Below are 22,932 nucleotides of genomic sequence, written 5' to 3'. Positions count from 1 at the left end.
GGCCACCAGAGGGCAACACAGGGACTAACGGCTAAAGCACGCTGCTGGTTGCCTAGTAACTGTGACGCAACGGGCTCCCAGTTTGCACCCTCCTCAAGGCCTCCCAGGTTATTTCTGGCCTAACAAAGACTGTTGCACAAGGAGTGGCCTCAGGAGTCCCAGAATTGCCTCTCCTTTAAGCCTGGAGAATCTAAAATGGTCCAGGGACCCCAAATCCAGCTCCACCCTGGCGTCTAGGGGACTGGGCAGCTACTGTCCCTGCTCTTCGGAATATCAAGGATGACGAAAAGAAAAACATTTTCCATTCCCCTCAGTAGCTCCACAGTCATTGGGACGCTCTGGTTTCCCTAGAGGCTAAAGCAGAGCAACCTGCTCTCTCTCCCCTCTCCCTCCCTCCCCTTCTAAACTGGGGCTGCATTAATGGCAAATGACCTTAAGCCAGACCTTGAGCCTCCAGCAGCTGAACTGTACTTCAGAGGAGTAGGGGGTGGGGTTGGGGGTGGGTGATAAGGCCCATCTCTGACCTTCTATGGTCTCCATTCTCTCCATTTCCCCCAAGAATTCTGTCCTTGCCTCAAAACTCTCCCTGATTTTGATGACCCTGAAAACAGAATTCTTCCAATTCCAGATGGTAAGCATGACCCGAGAAACCAGAGAGGGAACAAGAAAGTGAAGCAGACACAAGACAAGGAGTGTGGTTATAATGAGCTCAAAGCCTGTGCCGGTCTGGTCTGTGAAAGGACCTGGGTGAGACGAGGTCAGCGCCAGGGGTAGAGTCAGGGGGTCCTTCTGGTCGAGGCAACGGTAGTGGTTCCAGGCACGTCTCTGGGTCATGAGGAGCCAGCTGGCCCTGGGGTTGGGCTCTGACTGGGGCCCAGGTGTTGATCACTAAGGTGTCAGGGTCTCCCAGCGGCGCCGTGGTGGAGGATCACACGGGCATATGAAGTTCGTTGTACTCGTCCTGGCCATCTTCATCAAAGTTTGGTTCAGCATCTTCAGAGTCCAGCTGTAGAAGGGAGTAGAAAGTTGGGAAAGGCAGGGGAAGTGGGCTTGCCGCCTCCCATTCATCAGCTCCTCCTCTGGATGGCAGCCCTCACTGCCCCAGACCTTTAGGGACCATGGCCCCAGGTTGAAGCACCTCCCTCTGGCCAAAAGCTTCAGGTCACCCTCTAGTGACGCCTCCTAATGATGATGATAGCAGCCACCACACAGAAAAACTTTCTTGGTGCTCCGAGCTCCTGGGGTGCCTTTGTACACCATGTGTGAATGGAGAGTTTTCAAAAAGATGTCCCTTCCTCTAGCTCAGAGGATCCCAGCCTGGGCCAGTTTCACGGAAGACAGGTTTTCCACGGAAAGGATGGGGGTGGTGGGCAGAGATGGTTTCGGGGTGATTCAAGCACATTGCATGTATTGTGCACAGTATTTCTATTATTATTATTACATCAGCTCCACGTCAGATCATCAGGCATTAGATCCTGAGGAGTGAGGCCTCCTGCTCCAGCTGACCGAAGCAGGGCTCAGGATGGATTTCAACGCCACCCACCCCACCCGTCCCTTAGCTGTGTGTTTTGTTCACAACTGTCTCCAACAGCCTCTGCTTCCTTCACGCCAAACCACCCTTCTCATTGCTTTACCTGGACTCGTGCTTAATCATCACAATTACATACGGGAGAATTAATTAGTAGCCCCATTGTACTGTGCTTAGTCACTCAGTCGTGTCCGACTTTTTCCAACTCCATGGACTATAGCCTGCCAGGCTTCTCTGTCCATGGGGATTCTCAGGCAAGAATACGGGAATGGGTTGCCATGCCCTCCTCCAGGGGATCTTCCCAGCCCAGGGATCGAACCCAGGTCTCCCGCATTGCAGGTGGATTTTTAACCAACTGAGCCACCTGGGAAGCCCAAGAATACTGGAGTGGGTAGCCTATCCCTTCTCCAGGGGACCTTCCCAACCCAGGAATCCAACAGGGGTCTCCTGCATTGCAGGCAGATTCTTTACCAGCTGAGCTACCAGAAACCCAGGAGCCCCACTGAGATTTCAGAAGATCAGTCACACAACAGAAGAGACTGGGAGCCAGGCCTCCCTGAATCCAGGACCCAGGCCCCCTAAGACAGACCCAAGCACCATCCCTTACCGCCTGCAGCTCCCTGTCCTGGAAGAGCCGGGGCAGAAGGCAACGCCTCAGAGGCACTGTGAGCAGCAGCACGAAGGGAAAGGCGAGTGAGGCCGCCGTGGACTTGACCACCCAGAGCAGTGCGATGCAGCCCAGCTGAATGCACGTAAAGAGGTGCATCCGCCAGGTCTTCACCTGGGGAACAGGTTTCGGGTCTCACCACATCCTTAGGGACTCAGCTCCGCAGGTCCCAACTTATCCTCCAGTCATCAAGTCCATCTCCAGCGCTGGGGTCCCTCGGAGTCCCCCCATCACCCCGTCTCCCCATCTCCATGCTTCCCAGCCCTACCTTGGTCACGTAGGGCTGTTCAGGATGGTGTTTTGCCGGCATGAGGATGAGCAATAGACGCTGGGACAGCTGGATACCAGACAGCGATGTGACCCCCATGTACAGGAAAATCCCAAAGAGCACGGCCAGTGGGATCCGACGTAGCACAGCCCCCATGACGATGGACAGGCCTGGAGGAGGAGACAGACACCTCCATGATGATGGACAAGCCTGGAGGAGGAGACAGACACCCACAGGACCCCTCCAACAGCGCCTTCAGAGACAGATGAGCCTGTGCAGTCACTGAGATCTAGAGAAGATGGAGCCAGACAGAGAACCAAGGACAGAGAACCAAGGCAAAAAGCACGTGGAGTGTCAAGGAACAGGTATGGGGTCAGAGCCAGGGCTATTTATGATGCGTTTGGAAACTCAGAAGAGATCTGGGTCAAGTCGGGGATGGAGAAAGGATTTCAGGTTCCAGAAGGCAAGTCTGTGGGGTGGGGGCCGGAGCTTTACAAGGTGGGAGCTCTCACCTACAAGGCTGGCGATGAGCACTCCAGTGACCCGCTGCTCCCGCACTTCCTGGATCTGGGGCTTGTCGCCGGGCGCAATGGCAGTGCGCATAACAGTCAGCGCATTCACGTGGGTCACCGAGCGGACGGTGGCGGCCGTGAGCCAGGGCAACCCAAACAAGCCACAGAGCCCACCCAGGGAGCCGATCAGAAGCAGGTCCAGGTGGAAGCCAGAGCCTTTGAGCAGCCTCCGTGCCTTCTGGCTAACGATGAGCCTGGGGGAGAGCAGGGGTGAGGGGTGGGTGGGCACACCCAGCAGGGACCAGAAGTGGGCGGAGGACATGCAGAGCAGAGGCTGTCCGCCAGGACCTACCAGCTTTCTCTTCCAAGCTCTCAAACTGAAGTTCTCACATTTAAGCAAGTTTGAGGCAAATTCCCAATACTGTGGATACTCAAATACCACAAAAGCCAGATGCCAACTCTCACCACGTCATTGTGGTTTAACCAAAATGAGACACATGTGAGGATCACAGACTGAGAGAGCATGCTGCTGCCAGGGTGTTCTGAGGACTGTCAAGTGCCACCCTGCAAGCGGTGGTGGCGACAGATACCCTCTCAGAGCACCATGGGGACACCGTGCCCAGGTCCAGGGACCGTCCCCCGGGGGCTGCCAGTCCCCCAACCCCACTCCTCTCCCACCTCCTCCGCCCGGGGCCCGCCCAGTCCCCTCACGCGGTGATCTGTGTCTCCATGAAGATCAGGATGAGGACCAGGAGCGCGGGCACGGCGGCCGCCACCATCATCCAGGGCGGGAACGGACGCGCGCTGCCCAGGGGCGGGATGAACCACGTGCGCTTGCTGGGGGAGGTCACCGAGAGCCCCGTGGGCACCGTCAGCTTCTGCACGGCCAGAAGGAAGACCGGGTTCAGGGACGCCAGTGACTCCACATAGCAGCTGTTCCTGCCCGGCTCTGTGTCCCCAGCACCAGGGCTCCAGGGAATTGGGGTGTGAACAGCTTTGGGGAAAATTAGTTCTGTAATCCTCCAAAGTCATTGTCCCTCCAAGGGTCTGGCAGTGAATGAGGAAATGATCCACCTTCTCCCTGAGCCCCAGAGGAGCTGTCAGGAGACCTGCTCTGGGGGCATCTGTCTTTCTGCCCCCAGTCCCACACCGGTTCTCCCAAGAGTCTTGACTAGGGTCACACACAGCCCCAGACCCCGTGCTGTCCTCTGCAGCTGCTTCTGAAACCCCCCACCCACCCCTGTGCGGCACCAGCATGTAGCAACTCCACTAGGGAAGCTGGGTTCCAGCCCTGACTGGCTGCTGGGGCAGTGGGGAACTGTTATAGCCACCCTCTCAAGGCCTTGGGGATGAGAACCAGCTGCCAGACGGTGTCGGGGCTCACTCACCTGTGTGTAGGTGTCTGTGATGGAGTAATCCACCAGGACCATCACCAGAATGGAGATGGGGATTCCGAAGTCCCCGATGATGCGGCGAGCCTTGAGAAGGACCAGTCAGGGGAAGGGAGTCCGAGGGGGATGAGGGGAGAGTCAGGAGACTGACATGGGGGTTTATTACCCAGACCCTTCTTGAGCCTGCAGTAGTAGCAGCATTATTCACTCCGTCATGTCTCTTTGCGACCCCGTGGATTATAGCCCAGCAGGCTCCTCTGTCCGTGGGATTCTCCAGGCAAGAATACTGGAGTGGGTTGCCATTCCCTTCTCCAGGGGATCCTCCCAACCCAGGGATAGAACTCGGATCTCCTGAACTGCAGGAGGATTCTTTACCAGCTGAGCTACCAGGGAAACCTGAGCAGGAGCCAGAAGTCTCCTGACCTGTCCCTTTAAACCCCACAGGTGCCCACCCAACCCAGGAGGGCATTAGTCTCCTGGTCACACTTCTCTGAGGACTTCAGACAGGGGCAGGGGGCTACACGGACTTGGCTGCGTTCTCCCATGACCAGGAGAAGGGAGGAGCCTCTCCTCTCCAGAGCGGAGCCCGATGGTGCCAGCAGGAATGGAGGGACGCCCACGGGGACTCTACAGGCCCTACTCCTGCCAACCACGCACCTTGCCGCCCAGGAAGCGGCTGTTTCTGAACTTTCGCAGGAAGAAGGCAATGAGGAAGGTCCCCAGCATGAGGATGAGGGACAGCAGAGCCGTGTTAGGCTGGTTCCTGGGGCCCGGCGGCCCCTCGGTGGGGGGCAGGGCACTCGCATTCAGGTCCAGCTCCGCCTCCAGGGCTCCCTCAGGGGGGTAGAATGGCAGCAGTGGGTGCTCCGTGAACACCTGGGTGGATTACAAGGTTGCCCCAGTGCTCACCTGGGCAGGTGAGCCTGACTTCACAGCATCAGTACACACCTGTGAGGGCAAGGGCGAGGGCGGGCCCCTCCCCGGGCCCCTCCCTCCCACCCCTGACCAGGCAATGTAACACAGGACATCCAGCTCCATCTCACACACATCCATGCCGCTCCCCTACACACAATGACCCAAGGACCCCCAGCCCAGAAGCACTGACAGGGTGCTTTCTTCCCCTTTCTTCCCATACCGGTGCAGGCGAATCCCAGACTTTAAACCTCTGGCTTTGACTCCTGCATTTCAGCTCAGATCTGGCTGAGAGCATCCTCACCGCCCCGGGCCCACAGCCCCCTTCCTCCTTGTCCCCTCCCCCTCCAGTGCTCCACACCCTACCCAGGGCGCTGCCCAGCCCCCACGTAAACCCACCCCCAAGACCTCTGGGGGCTGCCACCTTGTAGAGCTTGTGGAAGGTCTCATAGATGAAAATGAGCGAGATGAGGAAGGCGAAGATCTCCTGGGTGAAAGGTGAGATGTAGCGGACCAGGAAGCTGCCTTCCGCGGCCACTAGGGCAAGGACGAAGACCACCAGCCAGAGGCCAACCCACACACGGCCCGTGAGATACTCTAAGTCCTGGGCCCGGCAGAACTAGAGATCAGCAGAGAGAGGCACTTACCCGGGCTGTCAGGGCCCCACGGGACAGGCGGGACAGGTGAACCCCGAGGGAGTGGAGGGAGCCACCCCGGAGGCCCATCACCTGGGCCAGGGGTGCGAGGTAGAGCAGGTGGCCCCTGGGGAGGGACTGGGTGACAGTCACCTTGAAGAAGGCTTCTTCGAAGACGAGCAGTGGCCCAGAGAAGCCGACCACGAGCAGCGGCTGGGCCCCCAGCAGAGAAAAGAGGACGCCAAGCACAGCCGTGGACACGATCAGCTCAGACACACCCATCAGCCCCTCCGTCTTCTCCCCTGGAGCGAGTGGAGGTCAGTGGGATGGCTGTTGCCCAGCTCCTTCCACCTGGCCTCCCTTTCTCAACTAGCTTCCCCTAACCTGTGCTGTGTTGTGCTGAGTCGCTCAGTCATGCCCGACTCTTTGCGACCCCATGGACTGTAGCCCGCAAGGCTCCTCTGTCCATAGGGATTTTTCCAGGCGAGAATATTGGAGTGGGCTGCCATGCCCTCCTCCAGGGGAATCTTCCCAACCCAGGGATCAAACCCAGGTCTCCCCCATTGCAGGCAGATTCTCTACCATCTGAGCCACCAGGGAAGCCCTCCCCTAACCTGGGGACCCAGGAAATACAGAGCAGTGCCCCCCAGAGTGGTAGACAGGGCTACCAGCAGCACCGTCAGCACCAGCCCCCCAGGGTGGTGACCAGATGCCCCACTCCCTCTCACATTACAGGCATCCTAGAAGTGACCATGGGACCCCCTGGCCCAGGAATGCTGCAGGTGACACTGAGTCCCCTCACCTCTCCTCCTGCCCCTCACCTAGCAGCCCCCCGAAGGTGATGGCGGGGCTGAGGGCAGCAAAGTAGATGAAAAGCACGGCGGCCACGCACTGGGAGTGCAGGGCGTCCCGCAGGTCGCTGGGGTAGTGCGGGTACCGGCGCTTCACGTCCCGGACAAGCCCCCCAAACACCGAGCCAGTCCGCAGCAGGGGGTCATCATCAGGGGTGGTCTCAGAGCCCCCCAGTTCCATCGACAGTTCTGGGGGAACACAAGGGCTGCTGGAACCTTGTGCTGGGAGCAGGCCCTGGGCCGCATCCTTCCCAGCCCAGGTCCCAGGGCAGAGACATGGGTCAGGGATTGGAAGCCAGAGTGCGGGACTCAGGAGTCAGATGGGGCCAGGGAGACATGGGTGCAGGGGGCCCCGGGCCCCATAGGGTCAGACCTTTCCCGGGGGCCACGTAGCCGCCCTGGGTGGTCAGCTCGGGTTTCGTCTGCTCACGCTCCCGGCGCTTTCTGAGAAGCTCGCGCTGGAAGGCAGCCACGGAGCGCAGCAGGTCTCGGCCCTCCACCTCGGACGGGGGGATCACGATGCTGCCATCCAGGAACTCACTGATGGCGCTCAGGAGGTCCTGCCGGTCGTCTGCCTGGTAGGCAGCCTCGTGGAACAGCTGGAGGCAGGAGAGGCAGGGGCTCAGCCCACGGCCCAGGGAGGGGGGCCTTCAGGGAGGAGGTGTTGGGCCATCACAGAGCCAGAGGCAAGAGGGGGATGTTCAGCCACACACACAGGTCCAGGATGCTGGTCAGAGCTCTGACTCAGGTCCTTTCTGGCAGGGAGCCACGGCCCTGAATACCACTCCTCACCCCGAGGAGCATTCTCTATCCTCCTAGGAGAGTCTCCAGACTTTTCCACAATGCAACAGTGATGCCCGGCATGGCCTTACCAATCCAACCTCCATTCTGATTGGAGAGTGCCCACAGCCTGCTGGTCAGTATTTCGAACACCATCCCTGGCTAGAGGGCCCTCCTGTCCAAGCCCTGGAGGATCCTGCCTCCCTTTCAAGTCTCCTGTCACATCCAAAGCTTCAGAGTCTGGGCTTCTCTCCTGCATCCACCTCCCTGTGCCTCAGCCCAAGGCTCCCTTTCTTCCACCACTCCAGAGTACTGCCTCCACCCAGCGGGGGCGTAGCATCCCTGCATCCGTGGGTACCACTGGGGGGCAGTGAAAGGGACAAACAGGGCTCCAGGGAACAAGACCCACCTTGTCAGACATGAGGGTGGCAATGGAGCGCCCAAGCTCATGATAGTCGGTGCTGGTGTGGCTCGGCCCCAGCATCACGAAGAGGAAGCGAACTGGCACAGGGACCTCAAGCACAGACTCCAAGAGTACAGCCTCGTTCAGGCGCACAAAGGCGGCCGCTGGCTGCTCCAAGAAGGGCACACAGCCTGGAAGGAGAGCAAGGCGCAGGGTGGTGGGCAAGGGGGAATGGTCAAGGCAGGCCCTGCAGGGGATATTTGGGGCCATCATGTACTTGTTGAGCAGGTTGCACACTGCATAAAGGAACTCCAATCTAAAGAAGCCCTATCTGTTTATATGCTTGTATATTTATTATAATTTACCAACAGGTGGAAATCAAGGGTATTAAGGAAGAGGTGCCTTTGTCTAATTCTCACAAAGGTGCTATATGGACTGGCAGCAGGCCAAGATAGCAGAAAACTGAACAGGAAGCAGACAGAGGATTAGGGAAGAAAAGGCTGGGGCAAGATGGGCTGAGAGGAAGAGAAGGGGCAGGCTGAGGGCCTGGCTAGAATGGAAGAGACAGCCTGCAGGCCAAAGTCAAGACAAGCAGACTGTGGTGGAGGCATCCACGCCCTATAACCCCTATCCCCAGCGCCCAGCCCTCCTTACCCACGAGCACAACAGTAGCCTCAGCATCTTCAGGGATCTTCTCCAGCAGCTTCAGGCTTTTCCCCCGGTGACCATCTCCCCCGGGCATGTGCAGGGGCTTCTGAGGACGCAGAACTGGAATAGGGCTGGGACCCAGACCGGAGGCCGTGGCAGGCCCTCCCATCCCTCGCTCCAGGCCTGGGCTCTGCCTCCAACCCCTGGATCTGGGTCTTGCTTTCTCCCTGCACCACCCCCAACCCAGCCAAGGTGGGGGCTCCTGGTGATGTGCCCCACATCAGGAGGAGACCAGCCCAGGATCTGGACCCCTCCTCCAAGTCCCACCACCACCGCAGCTTTATTTAAGTGGCTCCCCTGGCCCTGCCCCATGATCCCACTTAAACCTCCTGTTTCTCCATGCCTAGCTTGGCACCAAGCATCCAACCATCTTGATCCACTCAATGAAACCCTTGCTGTTTCCCAGCCCAGGTCAGAGCAAAGCAACTGACCTCCTTGGCCTCAGGGTCGTGAGGCCAGAGTGGGGCTGGCTCCCCCAGGTCATCGGCCATGGCGGGCACTGCACCGTCAGGGCCGTGGCTGGGGGTTGGGTGGTGATTTCCTAGGACCGAGTTCACACTGGAGCTGGACGCATTTCGGGGAAAGAAGCCACTGTCCTTGTCATCATTGGGATGGCTGGAGAGAGGGCAGAGGGGGCAGGCAGGTGAGCAGGAGAGGCCCTTGGTGGCCTGAGGTCATGGGGAAATTAGATATGGAGGGTTGGGGCCTCCATTCTCTCTGCCTCAGTGTAAGAAGAAACTTTCTAATGGTTGATACTTTCTAATGGGTTAAGGAATGAGCTCTCTGTCACTTGAGGTATTCAAGCAGACTGGAAAGAGCCATTCGAGAGAGTCTGCACTCCTGGAAGGCAACTGAACCTGAAGGCCATCCCCTCTCCCTGGCGCTCCAGCCTGGCACCTGTGTTTCAGCAGCAGAGTGCGAAGGACACTGGCTCTGTCCTCCGGCCGGATCTGGTCAGACACAATCATAGTCTCTACCACGAGGTGTGCGATGCCTGGCAGAGTGGTCTGCTCCAGGTCGAGAAGGGCAGCCCCTGGGAGAACAGACAGGGAAGGGATCTCATTCCCATTAGATATAGACACACACAGTGTGTGTGTGCCCCCCCTCGCAGTGGCCTTGCTCCCCCAAGGGCAGGCAAGTATGCTGGGTGAGCATAGCATCCCATGTGCCCAGGCAGATACACAGTTCCACATGGGATGGGAAAAGAGAGCACGGGGTGAGGGCACGGCCCCTCCTTGCCCAAAAAGGGGTCATCTGTTGGCTTTCTGCCTGGACAGACACCTACTCTGCTCCAGGTATAGAACCAGGTCCCCAGGCACAGCCCCAGCCCTCAGAATACGGCTGTGCGGACCCCACATTCCCGAGGGGCAGCCAGGCCTCGCCTGGCCCCAGGGCATCGTCCCAGGAGCTGGGCAGCCTGGCGCCGGCCGAGCTCTGCAGCGCCCCTACCATGGGCTATGGTCCTCCTGAGTTCCAGCAGGCTTCGGAAGGAGAGCGAGGCCACGTGGGGCTTCCCCCAGCGCTCCGTCTCTTCCTCCACATCCTCCTCAAACTTGATCCAGCGGGCCGTCTCCCGCCAGTGGGGCTCCTGGCTGCGATCCAGCATCAGCTCGTTCAGCTCCACAAACACCTGGGGTGGGGTGCCCAGGGTGAGGGCCTGGGGGGCCGCCAGGTGTGCCTGGCCGTCCTGGGGATGTGGGTGATGGGCCAGGCAGGCAGGGAGGGAGGGAGAAGGTGGGAAGAGAGGCGAGAGGAACCGAAAGGCCCATCCCTGCAGGGTCAGGTACCTCATGGGGCCGCCGGTCCAGCTGCTGCTGCTTCTTCTTTCTGCGCAAGACGGGGGCCAGGCCGCTGGCACTGCCCCTCCCACTCTGCGTCCGAGACGGCTTCTTGACCAGGTGCCGCCGCATGCCGGGGTTGTCCTCCAGCCGGTGACCTGCGGAGAAGGTGGGCTCTGCCATCCCAGGGCACCAGCTCAGGGCCCCCCGGGGTCATGGCCAGCTCCCCCTGCTCCGCCCAGCCAGTCTACTTGGGGGAGGGGGGGTGGGGGGGCGCCACAGTCACCCAGGGGCTATGCCAACAAAACCACATTGTCCAGGGTGGGGGGCCGCATTTCATACATGAGGAGACTGAGGCTCAGAAAGGGGACAGGACTAGTCCAAAGTCACAGAGGGGATGCTGGCTAAGCCACAGGAAAAAGGCAGACCCCCACCCACCCTGGTCCACAGCCCCTGCCATGACCACTGCCTCTCAATCTGTAGAGCCAGGACCCACCGTAAGTCCCCAGGCTCTGCACCCTCAGCACTTTGCCTGTGCCCCCTGGCACCCACGTCCCCCACGTGGGTACAGTCAGGCAGAGCTTCCGTCCCTCTCTCCCCACGCACCCCTTCCAGGCCCGGAGCCGGGACAAGGCCAGCAGCCCAGTTACTCACAAGCCAGTTCCCCCGCCATGGGGCTCAGCTGGCCCCTGATGGATTCCCACAGGTCATAGTCCTCAAAGTCCAGCACAAACATCTCTAAGTCCTCTGAGGTCAGCGAGTCTTGAGGGCTGGGGGCTGGAGCCCTCCCAGGGACCTGGCCCTCAGTGTCCCCGGCCCCAGGGCTCGATGCCCCCTTGGGCTCTGTGACCTCCTCCAGTGGGCTCGTCATCCCCTAGATGGCTGAGTCTGCAGCCCCTGCTCCTTCCCAGAGCCCTGGCTCTCCGGAGAGATAGGAGCTTGGACAGCGGTGGTCTTGGTCCAACCAGAGCTGCAAGTGGCCAGGCCTCCCAACCCTGACTCCCCAGCTCCCCAAGCCTGCTCCCCGATGCTCCCAGCCCCCACGCTGGGTCTGTAAACACGCCCTCCCCCTGGCCCCCCCATCCCGCTGCCACCGCTGCTCCTGCTGCTGCTTCTGCTGCCATCGGATTGTTCCTGTCCCTGTCCTCAGGCCCTGGCAACTTTCCATGACGTATTGAGCTCAAAGCCCTCCCTCCAACTCCTCCCCCTACCCCGACACACTGGTTCCAAGGGGGAGGAGGGAGGGGTCGGTGATGCCCCTGGCCTGGGCACAGTGCCCCATGGGTGATGACAGGTGGCACAGAAACCAGGGCACTGATAAGATGGAAGGAATGTGCCGAGATCACAGCCAGGCCCAGTTGAGGGTGGTGTGGTGGGAGCAAGGGGGCCCCGACACAAGATGAGTGGCCCAGACTCAGGGGTCTGGTTCGGGGTGAGGGGGTTAACAAGAGTTTGCCCCAAGGAGAGGAGCCTCGGGAGAGGGGGTACAAGGATGTCTCTAAACATCATGTGGGGGCTGCCTCATTCCAGGGGTGACTCAGAGGACACAACCAGGACGGAAGGCTAGGGGTGTCATCAGGGGAAATCTCAGCTCTGGCACCCGAGGCATAGTCTGGTGAGGTAGTGAGCTCCCTGTCACTGGCCACATTCCAGCAGGCAGGGATACTGCAGAGGGGGCTCAGCCCTGGGTAGGGGAGCGCACCAAGCTTCTCCAAGGTCTCTCACAGGCTGGGCACCCCTGGGAGTGTGTGTCACTCACTCTTCATATCGTCCAGGTCCGCAGAGCCCAGCATCTGGGCCTCTGCCTCGTCAGTGGGCACCTGCTGCTCCGGGCTGCCCGGGCCGCCCAGGGCACTGCCTGGGCACAGCCGCTCCCTCAGGTCATAGCTGGCCGACGGGCTCCACGGTCGGCCCTTCTCTCCGGTGATTCGGGAGACGCGGGCCCGGGGACTAGGAGAGCTGAGGAGGCAACACGGCAGCCTTGAACTTGGCAGGGAAGCTCGATGGAGATGGGCCAGGTGAGGGGGTTCCCCTGCCCTCCCCCAGCTTGGGACAGGGCTGGACTGGCCCCCCTGGGGACTAAACACAGGCTTCTCCTGGGCAGAGAAAAAGCTTATCTCCACCTTCCTAAGCCTATCACACAGGTCCCCAGGTCCTCTTTGTCCCATTCTCCTCTCCACCCAGACACCCTCTCTCTCCTGGAAGACTGTCCCTGCCAACCCTCCTGGTCCTTCGTGCAGAGAAGGGGTACGCCCTGCCTGCCTCCTCTGCCCGCTTCTCTCGTCTCCTCCCAGCTTCTTCTCTGGGGTTCAGGAAGGAGCCTGGGACCTGCTCTGGGCTGGGCCAGGGGCCGGTACCTGACAGAGTGCTGGGGGCTCTTGTCCGAGCTCGGGCCCACCGAGGGCAGGGGCTTAGTGAAGGCAGCCCTCCCGGAGAGGCTGGGACTGTCATCCTCGTCACTTCCGATGGAGAACTGTGGATAAACCGTGTGTGCCTTGGGTCCGTGCCCCGACTCAGCCCCAACCCCCCACCGCCAAGCCTCCCCTCCTCTCCGCGCCCCTCCCTGAGCAGCCAGCCCCACTTCAGGGGTCCCTACCTTTGCTTTTGTTGGGGACCCTGGGGGTGGGGGCTCTGCAGGTTCAGCCTCAGATTCCCCCTCTTCTTCCTCTTCCTCCTCCTCCTCGTCCACTCCGGCTCCCCCCTCCTCCTGGATGGGAGGAGTCCCCTCGGAGGGGGGAGCAGAGGTTTTCTCCTTCTTCCTCTTCCTCCTGGTCTGCCGAGCAGAGGTGGGGGGCAGTCGCCGCAGCTTGTGGGGTGGAGGCAGGCGCGCCGAGAGCGGGTGGTGGGTGTGGTGGGATGTGTGTCGGTGAACTGGGGGTGCAGGAGAGCCGGTTGGGGCCCCCACATCAGAAGGGGGCCCCTCACCACCCTAGGGGCACACACCTTATTATTCTAGCTCAAGGCCACAAAGAAGGGCACCCTGGTCCTTCCTCCAGAGTCAGGCTCCCCCCAACACCTGTATCCACAGCCTGTCATGGGTAAGGCCTGGTAGAGGGGGGGATGGAGTGATGGGGAGGGGAAGATGGGGGTATGAGAGGCCAGGATACAGCAAGGAAGGTAAAGGTGGAGTCAGCCGAAACAAAGAGGGGAGGAGAGGTGGCCAAGAGGAAAGGGCAGGGCCAGAGGAAGGACAGAGCCTTGAGGAAGATGAAGGTCACCAAGAGTGGCCTCCGGCCCATCTCCCTACATCTCCCCTGTGTCTGGGGCCCAGCTCCCCTGGCAGGCAAACAGGTGATGGGTGAGTGAGGCAGGATGACTTAACACGGCGTGGTGGCCCAGCGCAGCGTCCAGCATAAGATGGCCCTGGGTGACCCAGCCAGTGGTGAGCACGGTGATGGTGGCAAATGAAGGTGATGGTGGTGAGGGCGGCCACACTAGGGGTCCCCGGGCTACCCACACTCAAAGTCCCGCTCGCTGTAGCTGCGGCTGGGCTTCTCGGGGTCCCAGGCCGGGGGCTTGCTGATGAGGTCCCCAAACCTGCTCACAGCCAAGGTCTTGCCCAAGTCATCATCCTCCTCCATGTCTGGACTCAGAGGTGGCTCCTCCAAGGGCACCCGGACCTGCAGACCCAGCAGCCTCTCCTAAGGACCCTCGATCCATGAACTTGACACATCTACCCCAACTCCAAGCCCCAGGTGGAGGTGGGGGAGACCAGCAGACCCCGTCTTCTACTCCCTGAGGCCCAGACTGGGGTCAACTTCCCAGGCTCTCAGGGCTTGGGACCAGAGGAGTCAACAGATCAGAAAAATACCAAAAGACCCCCCTCCTTCTCCATATCCCTGCCCAGCTCCATCCCTGGATCGGGAGCGGGGTGGTCACAGAATCGACCAGAGGACACCCCCGCCTCTTCCTGCGGTCCCTCCTCCTCCTCTTCTCCCACCCCCGCGAGCATCAGTCACCTGGGGTAGGGGGGAGGCGCCCCCGGGTGGCGGGATCACTCCGTTGGCCATGTCCGGAGAAGCAGCTTGGGAGGCTCGGACTCACTGAGGGACCCGTGACCCGGGTGAGAAGAAGGGGGCGCTGCGCGAACCTAATGGGGAGCCCTGGGGAAGGAGGGCGGGGTCAGGAGTCTCGCGCCGCCGCCCCCTCACTCTCTCCAGAGCCGGATCCCCCCGGCCTCCCCAGCGCCCATCCAGGCCCCGCCGCACCCCGGACGCCCCCGGGCCGGGCGCGCCGCGCCCCGCCCCGCCCTGCGGTACCTCGGGGCTCCGGAGAGTGCGAGGCCTGGGCCGGCCGCCGCGCCCCATCTCCCTCCCGCGCGGGCTCCGGGGCCTGTCGCCACGCAGGGTCGGACGGCCGGGGGGCGCCCGCGGCCGCGGGGAGTCGGGCGGACGCAGGCGCCGGAGCCCGCAGCCCGCGGCTCCACCTCCTCGCGCTCGGCTCCGCAGCTCCGCCGCCGCTGCTGGGCCGCACAATGGGAGCGGGCGGGCGGTGACTCACCCCGCCCCGGCCAGCTCGGCTCCCACGCGCCGGCCCCCGCAGGACCCCACCTTTCCACCAGCCCCTTCTCCCGTGCCCCACTCGTTGCCCCGGGCGGGTGCGCCGCCCTCCACTCCCACAATCCCCAGATTCACGCATCAACCTTGCTTTTAGCCTGCCCTCCCCGCAAGAGTTCTGGAGGCGACCCCTCCGCAGACGCCAGCCCCTCCGACCGTGAGAACTGAGCTCGCAGACCTGGGGGAGCTCGCACCACCTGTCCCTCCGGTCCCGACATAGCCCCAGATGCCTGGCTCCTGCTGCCGGGCACCGCCCAACATTTGACCTTGGCAGTTACCTCCCCTCCCTGGGCCTTGGTTTCTCCATCGTAGCCAGAAGGGCCTGTAATCAGGACGTTCCAAAGTTCCCTCCAGCTCTAAGATTCTCTGGCTCAGTTTCCTCAACCTCCGCCCCCGCCCCCCCCCCCCCCACTCCCTGAAGTAGTCACTTCTCCTTTCCCAAGGGCAAAGTCTCTGGAAGGCGACACTGGATCCCAATTTGACCCTTGGGGTCTGGATGAAATGGCACTTAGCACATTGCCATGTCCCTAACTTCCCCTCGCTGTACAGCTGATGAAGACGCGTCCCTGAATCCTTAGGAGAACTTAGGAGGATGTGGCAGGGAGAACCCAGGATGGAGCTGATGGGCAGGGGAGAGTGGCACTGACCAGACCCAGGAGAGGGAAACCAACATCGCGGGCGGAGTACAGGGTGCTGGGCGTGATGGGCTCCGGGTGGGAGAAGAGGTTTAACCCTGTGACCTTGGACTCGTAATTTACCCTCTCCCAGCCCTGCCTTCTGGCTCAGATGGTAAAGAATCTACCTGCAATGCAGGTGACCTGGGTTCAATCCCTGGTGGGGAAGATCCCCTGGAGAAGGGAATGACTGTCCACTCCAGTATTCTTGCCTGGAGAATCCCATGGACAGAGGAGCCTGGTGGGCTACAGTCCATGGGGTCGCAAAAGAGTGGGACACAACGGAGCGACTGACACACCCACACAGCCCTGCCCTCAGCTGGGTCTCCACTCAACCTGAAGGAAGATTTTCTACATTCAGAGTCGACAGCAGGGAGAGGGGAAGGCAGCTAGAATCAGCTGAGCACTTTGTCCAGTCTGGGCCCTCTCCATCCTCCTCTTGACCTCATCACAGCTGAGAGTCAGGGAGGCTGTGACCCTGCCATGGTCACAGCCGGGAAGCAGGTTGCTGACAGGGCATCTTCAATGTATGTCCCGGCTGCCGCCCGTTACTACTCCTAACCTCTTTCAGCAAAGGAGAGGTGGTCAGCCTTCCAGGCTCATAGGGTGTGGAAAGAGTGAACCAAGATGCCCATGTGAGAGTCAGCTGGGTTTAAGTAGAGTGTGTGAACTATGCCCCGAAACTCAGGGTGTGAGACCCATCTGTTACAGGTTGAATTGTGCACCCTCCCCCGCCCACCACACACACACACACACACACACACACACCACCAATTCATAGGCTGAAATCTTAATCCGCAGTACCTCCAGTTCAGTTCAGTTCAGTCACTCAGTCATGTCTGACTCTTTTCGACCCCATGGACTGCAGCATGCCAGGCCTCCCCGTCCATCACCAACTCCTGGAGTTCACTCAAACTTACGTTCATCGAGTCGGTGATGCCATTCAACGATCTCATCCTCTGTTATCCCCTTCTCCTCCTGTCCCCAATCCCTCCCAGCATCAGAGTCTTTTCCAATGAGTCAACTCTTCGCATGAGGTGGCCAAAGTATTGGAGTTTCAGCCTCAGCATCAGTCCTTCCAATGAACACCCAGGACTGATCTCCTTTAGGATGGACTAGTTGGATCTCCTTGCAGTCCAAGGGACTCTCAAGAGTCTTCTCCAACACTACAGTTCAAAAGCATCAATTCTTCAGCGCTCAGCTTTCTTCACAGTCCAACTCTCACATCCATACATGACTACTGGAAAAACCATAGCCTTGACTAGATGAACCTTTGTTGGCAAAGTAATGTCTCTGCTTTTGAATATGCTATCTAGATTGGTCATAACTTTCCTTCCAAGGAGTAAAAGATGACCTTATTTGGAAATGAAGTTATGCTGGGAGAGGGTGGGCTCCTTTTCTAATATGAAAGTTGTTGTTCCGTTGCTGAGTTGTGTCTGACTCTGTGACCATGTGGCTGCAGCACGTCAGGCTTCCCTGTACTTCACTGTCTCCCAAAGCTTGCTCAAACTCATGTCCATCGAGTCAGTGATGCTATCCAACTGCCTCATCCTCTTCTCCTCCTGCCTTCAATCTTTCTTTCCCAGCACCAGGTTTTTTTCCAATGGCTCTTGGGATCAGGTGACCAGAGTATTGAATGGTGTCCTTATAAAAAGGGGAAATGTGGACACAAACACACTCAGGAGAATGCCATGTGAAGTTTGGAGTTATGCTCCCACCAGCCCAGGAATGACCAGAAGCCGGGAATAGATCCTTCCCCTGGGCCTTCAGAGGGAACACAGCCCTGCTGGTGTCTTGATCTCAGACTTTCAGCCTCCAGAGCTGTGATTTCTCCGTTGTGTCCCACTCTCCAGATTTCTGTTGTTTAAGCCATTTTGTTCATGGAACTTTGTTAGGGCAGCCCCAGCATGCTAATACGTGGCCCAGTCCCTTATCCCTCTGAGCCAGGTAACTCGGTTCCAAGTCTCTACCTTCTGTGCTTTGGTGGAGCCTACCCTTGCTCAGAGGTACATAGGAACCTGGGAGTCCCCCACCTTGGGAACATTTCCCAGGACCCTCTGACACCTGGTTCTCTCGGGGTCTCAGGCTCCATTTTCTAGCCTGTAAAGTCAGATGGCAGTACTTTAATACTGAGACAGCTTAGGGAGGGTTTTGACAACCTGGTCCCTGGATATTGATGCCTTAAGGCATCCCTCTGAGGCTCCATCATCCCAAGGGATTAGCCTGAGCACAGGTCTCATCTTCCTAGGGCCCTCAGACTCCCATCCTCTTCCCAGTTGGGGAGTTCCCCACTCTGCCCCCAGTCAGAAGCTTTGGTCTCCAGCTCTGCAAGCCCCTTCCTCTAGCCCCTAGCCCCTAGGGAGTGAGATGGAGTGAAATCTCCCCTTAGAGGGTCTTTGGACACCCATACTCATCGCTCCTTCTGGGGTGGAGAACAAAATGCCAATGGCCCCAGCTGTTTCAGACCAATTTTTTTTTTAATAAAAAAAAAATTTTTTAAGATAATGGGAATTCCTGGTTAGCATAGTGATTAAGATTCTGGGCTTTCATTGCTGTGGCCCAGGTTCAATCCCTAGTCAGGGAAATGAGATCCTACGGGCCCCATGGCGCAGCCAACAATAACAACAACAAAAAAAAACGTAAAGTTAGCAACCATGATCATTTCATCACCCTAAATTTAGGTACAAACCACTTTAATATTCATATTCTCATGCACTCACAACAACCCTCTAAGGTAGAGCATCTTAATCCATTTGACAGGCGAGAAAAGTGAGGCTCAGGAAGCGCGAGTGACTTGCCTGCTCCGAGCCAGCATGGCCAGGAATTGAACCCGAGGGCTTGTGGCTCCATGTCTAATGTTTATCCGCATACACTACAGTGCCCCCTGCCCACCCCAACACACCTTGGTGCCTTCCCATAGCTGTTAAAGACCCAGTGGAGACAAATACATTTTTTATATTTATAAATAAATTTATATACAAATAAATATACAGATTTTGCATACAAATTTGTATACAATAATTTTGTATACAAAATATATTTTGTAGAAATATACAAATACACAAATTTATATAGCAAAAATATACAAATAAATAAATAAACCTTCCATGCCTGGAGAACAAACTGAAATATACCACTCACTTCCCAGACGAGTTTTTTAAGGAGACCACATCTTTGCTACCAGAAGCCATACAGGGAAGGGATCAAGCAGCACCAGTTCGTAGACCAGTCACTGGTAATTGCATGACCTGGAACAAGTTATTTACCCTCTATGGGCCTCAGATTTCTCATCTGCAAAATGGCAATTAGAACAGGATTGATGGGCTTCCCTGGTGGCTCAGTGGTAAAGAATCTGCCTGTCAGTGCAGGAGAGACAGGTTTGATGCCTGGTACAGGAAGATCCCACAGGCCACAGAGCAACTAAGCCCATGCACCACAACTCCTAAGCCTGTGCTCTAGAGCCCAAGAGCCACAACTACGGAGCCCACGTGCTGCAACTACTGAAGCCCGAGCACCACAGAGCCCATGCTCTGCAACAAAGAAGCCACCGCTATGAGAAGCCTGCGCACCGCAGCTAGAGAATAGCCCCATTCACTGCAACTAGAGAAAAGCCTGCACAGCAACGAAGACTCAACACAGCCAAAAACATTTTTTAAGTTACAAAAAAAAAAAAAAGAACAGGGTTGTTAAGAGGATGACATGAACTCCTCTGTGTGAAGCTCTTAGACCAGTACCTGACACATAGGGCTTGATAAACGTTAAACTAGCCTCAATACTACTACAAAGCAGAGACACAAAAGCCCTCAGGTAACTTGCAGTTTGAAAAATGATGAAATGTAACACACAGGAAATGAGTGAAAATGGGCTGACATCTCAACGGGCAATGTGTCTTGCAGCCAAACTGAAGCTACCAACCACATCAGCTCAGAGAAGACAAAGATGTGTTGCAAAATCTACCTCCACCAGGTAGGTCCTGACAATCCTTGGCCAGTGGACCAATCTTCGCATTTATAACCCTAACTTGGCAGGATGAAGAGTTTCTGGAAGACAGTAAAGTGTGGGTTCAGGTAGCTCCACGCTGTCACTGAGACTGGCCTGGAATTCCCTCTTGCCAATAGCATCTCCTCCTTGCTTGCCAGAACCACCCAGTGCTGAATGCTGTTGACTGGCCTCATTATGTATGTGTATGTGAGTCACTCAGTCATGTCTGACTCTTTGGGACCCCATGGACTATAGCCCGCCAGGCTCCTCTGTCCATGGAATTCTCCAGGCAAGAATATTGAAGTGGGTAACCATTCCCTTCAGGGGATCTTCCCAACCCAGGGATCGAAACCAGGTCTCCTGCATTGGAGGCAGATTCTTTACCGTCTCAGCCACCAGGGAAACCCCAAGCCTCATGGTGAACAAGACCTTTTTTTTTTCACTAGAGAAGCAACATGGCTTTGATAAAAAGCCCAGACTCTGTAGTTAAGAGATGCGATATATAAATGCCAGTTCAATGCTTGGCACAGAATAGGTGCTCAATAAATGTCATTCTTCTTATTTACTATTGTTGTTACTCTGCAGTGGTTTATCTTGTAGTAGTCCATATGTCCCTCAGAAAACCTGACCCAGCTTTGGGCTCTCACCCTACAGAGTCCACCTTTCAGCTCCAGAGGTGCGGAGTCATTTGCGCTGGGGTGCCATTTTGACATGAGTCTAGGTCCTTTCGCTCTCCTTCCCCAGACAACTAGCCTGCTTTAGATTTCATTATTTGGGGGAAATGGGTGAGACAGAAAGCCAGTGAGCCTTTCTGCCTTTTGTTCATTCAGAGCCAAAGTCTTGGGAAACCTAGGAAAGTTTGAAGAGGAAGAAAAAGAAAAGGTTGGCAAGACCCGAAGTGTCTTGGCCAGGAGCTGGGGGCGAGGAGGGAGGTAGAGGAGCTACTCTTTGCCTTCCCCCATCAGCAAAGAAGGAGGTTCCCCCACACCCCAAGGTGGGGGGCCAGGAGGAGGCGGTCAGTGAGTCCTGCCAACCCCACGGGATGGGGACTTGAAATAAAAGTTTGTGTTGAAAATGTTGTAATGTTTCCTGCACCCCAAGTGTGTAAACTGAGACCCACACACTCACGCTATGCTCTACACCAGGTGTTGGGTACACATCAGTGAAGAAAACCTGACGTGGCCGCTGCCCTTAGGCACCTTACAAACAATAAGCAAGCAAATGCATAAATTTATTAATTATCAAACGGGGCAAGCGCCATGGGGGGAAAGGCGCATTTAGGGAACATTCAGGTAGCGAAGTTAAAAACGTGTTCTGTGAAGAGGAGACAGTTATGCAAAGACCTGAACGGTGAGAATCAGTCATGCAATGAGGGGTGGGGTGGGGAAGCAGGGGAAGCACTCACAGCAGAAGGAAGAGCTCTGGAAAAGCCCCGTGGTGGGAAAGAACAGCATCAGTGTGGATTTGGGTGCTGAGGATCTGTATGGTGGTGGGATGTGGCAGCCCAGGAACCTGGTGCCACAAGGAGACAGGTTTAAAAGGACTGGAGGGTGGGTATCCTGGAAGGTATATGAGGGTATACAGCTTCATGGAAGGAGAAAGATCATGAGTTTGGGATCCAGCATCCCCTTGGTGAGAATCACCTTTCTTAACCTGAGTCTCAGCTTCCTCCCTTGGAAACTAGAGATCACACTTTTCCTTCAGGCAAGTGCAACGATGTCAATGAAATGATTTGAACAAAGTGCTGGTCTAGAGCTTAGTTACTTCAGTCTTGTCCAACTCTTTACGACGCCATGGACTCCCCTGTCCATTTGACTTCCCAGGCAAGAATACTGGAGTAGGTTGCCATTTCCTTCTCCAAGTAGAACAAAATAGATGGCCATTACGATGACATTCTCCTTTTATAATCTTTCCCGTCCTCATGACCCAGCTCCAAGGCGCCCTTCCCCAGTCCCTTCCTGGGAGGTAAACCCCTTGAGAGCCAGAGCCTCATATCCCACCCTCTTCTCACAGAGAGCCTAGCACACTTCTAAGAGTTCAATAATGTCATGGCATTGAAGGCCAGTGCCCAAGTAACTATAGTAACTAATAAACTGAAGAATGTTTCTGTGGAGGGCATAGAAGTCACTAGTTTCAAGATGATCAAATGACCAAGTATGGGCCAAGAGAAACATGTCATGGCCTACTCATGTCTCGGGCAGTGTCTGAGGCTCCCTTTGAAGCACCCTGGAGAATAGCCACTCATAAACACCCAGGCAGAAGATGCAGTCTTTCCTCTCTGCTTACAAAGGGCTTTTCTAGGCAACAAAGCATGTTGTATTAACTAACAGGCAGGCTTTTTTAAAACCAGCATCTATTTACTGCCTCATGGTCCACTTAGCGCTTCCATGTCTATCACCACACTCGACAATGTTGTGACCTGGGTAAGTTATTGATTAGTCTTATCCCCTCACTGTAGATGAAGGAGCCACAGAGCAGTAAGGGCAAGTTGCCTTACTATGGTTAAACAGTGTGATAAGACATAATCCTGGATCTTTTGGATCTAAATCCCCTGTGCCTTTTCATGTATGACCGTCACACATGCTGACTCTTGAGTAGGTGAGTGCAAAATACTGCACGCACCCAGAGATGGGCAAAGTAACCACACAGAACAGCAGCTGAGGTTCCAGCCACAGCTAACCAATCTGGACAGGGTCTTCTTAGAAGCCACTGCAGCGTCTTGGCAAAGGAGGACACCACCCTTCACTCCACGTGATGTGACCCGTCAGCAAAGACAATACCTCTCCCATTAAGAGGGAGAGGTTTTCAAGTTGACCTGCTCCCCTTCTTCCAAAGTCTTCACAATCAAAGTTTACATCACTCAGTTTGGCCACTGATCCCCATCCCAGAACCTCATAAAAATGTTTAATATAATTTTTGAACCATAATACATTGAGTTTTAAAATATTTTTCAATAAAAAAGTTTAAAAAAACACTCAATACCACCCCTCTCCTCCATCTACCTTGTCCCATCTTCACCCACCTTTTATTTAATAAAATATTTAATGTGTGTGTGTGCTAAGTCGCTTCAGTTGTACCCAACTGTGTGACTCCATGGACTGAAGCCTGCCAGGCTCCTCTGTCCATGGGATTCTCCAGGCAAGAATGCTGGAGTGAACTACTGTGCCCTCCTCCAGGGGATCTTCCTGACCCAGGGACCGAACCTGCGACTCTTACGTCTAACCTGCCTTGGCAGGCGGGTTCTTGACCACTAGCACCACCTGGGAAGCCCCCAAACGCTTGTATTCC

At 56.9% G+C, this 22,932-nt stretch overlaps 1 protein-coding gene and 1 long non-coding RNA gene across 4 annotated transcripts; one reads left to right on the top strand and one right to left on the bottom strand.

The window, feature by feature from the left end:
* Positions 1-670: 670 nt before the first annotated feature.
* SLC4A3 (solute carrier family 4 member 3) lies at positions 671-14,482 on the bottom strand. Of its 3 annotated transcripts, XM_061386035.1 has the most exons (22): positions 14,393-14,482; positions 13,891-14,053; positions 13,030-13,304; positions 12,791-12,906; positions 12,193-12,392; positions 10,443-10,591; positions 10,105-10,285; positions 9,553-9,688; positions 9,087-9,270; positions 8,602-8,701; positions 7,954-8,138; positions 7,138-7,363; positions 6,735-6,953; positions 6,067-6,215; positions 5,703-5,897; positions 5,024-5,242; positions 4,364-4,453; positions 3,687-3,853; positions 2,976-3,229; positions 2,464-2,633; positions 2,136-2,309; positions 671-1,006 (listed from the first exon to the last, which is right to left on the bottom strand). In XM_061386035.1, exons 1-22 carry the CDS (start codon positions 14,441-14,443, stop codon positions 929-931), a joined length of 3,681 nt encoding a protein of 1,226 aa, XP_061242019.1. In that variant the 5' UTR covers positions 14,444-14,482; the 3' UTR covers positions 671-928. The 3 variants fall into 3 exon arrangements, with proteins under 3 accessions (XP_061242019.1, XP_061242029.1, XP_061242038.1); XM_061386045.1 differs by lacking the exon at positions 2,136-2,309; XM_061386054.1 differs by lacking the exons at positions 12,193-12,392; positions 12,791-12,906; positions 13,030-13,304; positions 13,891-14,053; positions 14,393-14,482 and adding an exon at positions 11,088-11,476.
* Positions 14,449-17,033, top strand: LOC133229625 (uncharacterized). Its single transcript, XR_009730578.1, has 2 exons — positions 14,449-14,496; positions 16,662-17,033. It is a non-coding gene; the product is annotated as an uncharacterized LOC133229625 (long non-coding RNA).
* The last annotated feature ends 5,899 nt before the right edge of the window (positions 17,034-22,932 follow it).

This window comes from Bos javanicus, chromosome 2, assembly GCF_032452875.1.
Source record: "Bos javanicus breed banteng chromosome 2, ARS-OSU_banteng_1.0, whole genome shotgun sequence".
Classification (NCBI taxonomy): domain Eukaryota; kingdom Metazoa; phylum Chordata; class Mammalia; order Artiodactyla; family Bovidae; genus Bos; species Bos javanicus.
Note: the sequence above shows the minus strand (reverse complement) of the source record. Positions and strands in the feature narration are given on the sequence as shown.